The 2,656-nt window shown below is 47.6% G+C and overlaps 1 protein-coding gene across 1 annotated transcript in view; it reads left to right on the plus strand.

Annotated features, from left to right (window-relative positions):
- SERPINC1 (serpin family C member 1) overlaps positions 1–2,656 on the plus strand; it is a 17,932-nt gene that overhangs the window by 10,117 nt on the left and 5,159 nt on the right. The window contains exon 5 of the mRNA XM_032291340.1: positions 957–1,347. Within this exon, the coding sequence (XP_032147231.1) occupies positions 957–1,347 (391 nt within the window). The remainder of the gene's footprint in view (positions 1–956; positions 1,348–2,656) is intronic.

Consider the following 2,656-nt stretch of genomic DNA (forward strand, 5'->3'; position numbering starts at 1 on the left):
CAATTTTTTTTTTTTTTTTTTTTTTTTTTTAAGATGGGGTTTCACCATGATGGCCAGGCTGGTCTTGAACTCCTGACCTCAGGTGATCCACCCACCTCAGCCTCCCAAAGTGCTAGGATTACAGGTGTGAGCCACCACACCCGGCTAAGCATCGCAGTTTTCAAAAGTGTGTCTTCTATCTCAGGATCCCTCCCAGTTTGAAGAGGAAGTCAGTCAGGACGCATCCTCTGCTTGTTATCTATGTCTGTGTTTGGCAGAGCCTAGGACTTTTGAAGTTGGCCCTTAGAAAAGAGGTCTGGGGACTCACGCCTGTAATCCCAGCACTTTGAGAGGCCGAGGCAGGTAGATCACCTGAAGTCAGGAGTTCGAGACCAGCCTGGCCCACATGGCGAAACCCCGTCTCTACAAATACAAAAATTAGCCAGGCATGGTGGCGGGTGCCTGTAATCCAAGCAACTTGGGAGCTGAGGTAGGAGAATTGCTTGAACCTGGTAGGTGGAGGTTGCAGTGAGCTGAGATTGTGCCATTGCACTGCAGCCTGGGCAACAAGAGCAAAACTCGGTCTCAAAAAAAAAAAAAGAGAAAAGAAAAGGAAAAGAGGTTGGTGGAAGGCAGACAGCACAAGGCAATTAGATTTAAACTCAAGAAGAGATTTGCAGAGAGGCTTGTACATTGTTCTTGGTTTTGGTTTTTATTTTTCTTATTATAGAAGCAAATATGGCTGAAAATCTGGGGAAATACAGAAAAGGACACAGAGAAAAACCTACTCATAATTCCATCATTCTGACATAGTCATTATTAACCTTTTTGCGCATATCCCTCCAGTCTTTTTTCCTAATAATTATACTTATCTATTAATGTAATACTATAATACGAATGCCTTGTATCAATAAATATCCTCCTACAGATGTTCTTGTTGTCGCTTTGTGATTCTCTGACCTGGTGTTCTCTTCCAGGGCCTGTGGAAGTCAAAGTTCAGCCCTGAGAACACAAGGAAGGAACTGTTCTACAAGGCTGATGAAGAGTCATGTTCAGTGTCTATGATGTACCAGGAAGGCAAGTTCCGTTATCGGCGCGTGGCTGAAGGCACCCAGGTGCTTGAGTTGCCCTTCAAGGGTGATGACATCACCATGGTGCTCATCCTACCCAAGCCTGAGAAAAGCCTGGCCAAGGTGGAGCAGGAACTCACCCCAGAGGTGCTGCAGGAGTGGCTGGATGAGTTGGAGGAGACAATGCTTGTGGTCCACATGCCCCGCTTCCGCATTGAGGACGGCTTCAGTTTGAAGGAGCAGCTGCAAGACATGGGCCTTGTCGATCTGTTCAGCCCTGAAAAATCCAAACTCCCAGGTTTGTCTAGGAAGGAGTTTCCTCCTCTCTCTACCCACAGGGTAGTCTGACCAAAGGTGGAGGAGTTGGAGAAAGCACAGAAAGGAGCAACAAGTCAGGACACCAGGATTCTGATCCCAGTTTCTACTGCTAACTTGTGGAAATCTCTTTTCCTTTTGAAGCCTCAGTTTCCTCTCCCGTAAAAGGGAAGTTTGTTCTTGGATCTCCATGGGCCCAGCCAGCACTGGTACCCTGTGGGTCTGTATCAGCTAGAGGAGACAGGACCAGGTGGTGAGGAATTTGAAAGGGCATTGGAATTCAAAGAGAAAGATAGTAAGAGCTGGGGAAATTTGGTTCCCATTAAACAGGTTTCACTCTGTCGCCCAGGCTGGATCTCAGCTCACTGCAAACTCCACCCCCAGGGTTCAAGTGACTGTAATCCTGAGTACCTGGGATTACAGGCACCTCCTGTGGCACCCAGCTAATTTTTGTATTTGGTTTTTGTTTTTACTTTTGAAAAGGAGTCTTGCTCAGTCACCCAGGCTGGAGTGCAGTGGTGAGATCTCGGCTCGCTGCAACCTCTGCCTCCTGGGTTCAAGCTATTCTTATGTCTCAGCCTCCTGAGTAGCTGAGATTACAAGCACCCACCACCGCGCCTGGCTAATTTTTGTATTTTTAGTAGAGACGGGTTTTCTCATGTTGGTCAGGTTGGCCTCAAACTCCTGACCTCAGGTGATCCACCTGCCTCAGCCTCCCAAAGTGCTGGGATTACAGGCATGAGCCACCGTGCTCAGCCTCTTTAAAAGATATTTTAATGTGGATCACCAGGTCAAGCGTTAGAGACCAGCCTGGCCAACATGGTGAAACCCCATCTCTACTAAGAACACAAAAATTAGCCGGGCGAGATGGTGCATGCCTGTAATCCCAGCTACTCAGGAGGCTGAGGCAGGAGAATCGCTTGAACCCAGGAGGCAGAGGTTGCAGTGAGCCAAGATTGTACCACTGCACTTCAGACTGGACGACAGAGCAAGACTCTGTCTTGGAAAAAAAAAAAAAAATGTATTTTAACGCTTATTTAGCAATAGGGTCTCACTCTGTCATTCAGACTGGAGTTCAGCGGTGTGATCACAGTACGCTACAGCGTTGACCTCCTGGATTCAGGCAATCCTCCCAGCTCTACCTCCCAAGAGGCTAGGACTACAGGCATGCACCACTGTACCTAGCTAAATTTTTTATGTTTTTGTAGAGACAGTTTCACTATGTTGCTCAGGCTGGTCTCGAACTTGTGGGCTCAAATGATCCTCCCATCTCGGCTTCCCTAAGTGCTGGG

The sequence above is a fragment of the Sapajus apella genome, unplaced genomic scaffold, assembly GCF_009761245.1.
Source record: "Sapajus apella isolate SASKATOON/1434 unplaced genomic scaffold, GSC_monkey_1.0 scaffold25, whole genome shotgun sequence".
NCBI classification, from domain to species: Eukaryota; Metazoa; Chordata; class Mammalia; order Primates; family Cebidae; genus Sapajus; species Sapajus apella.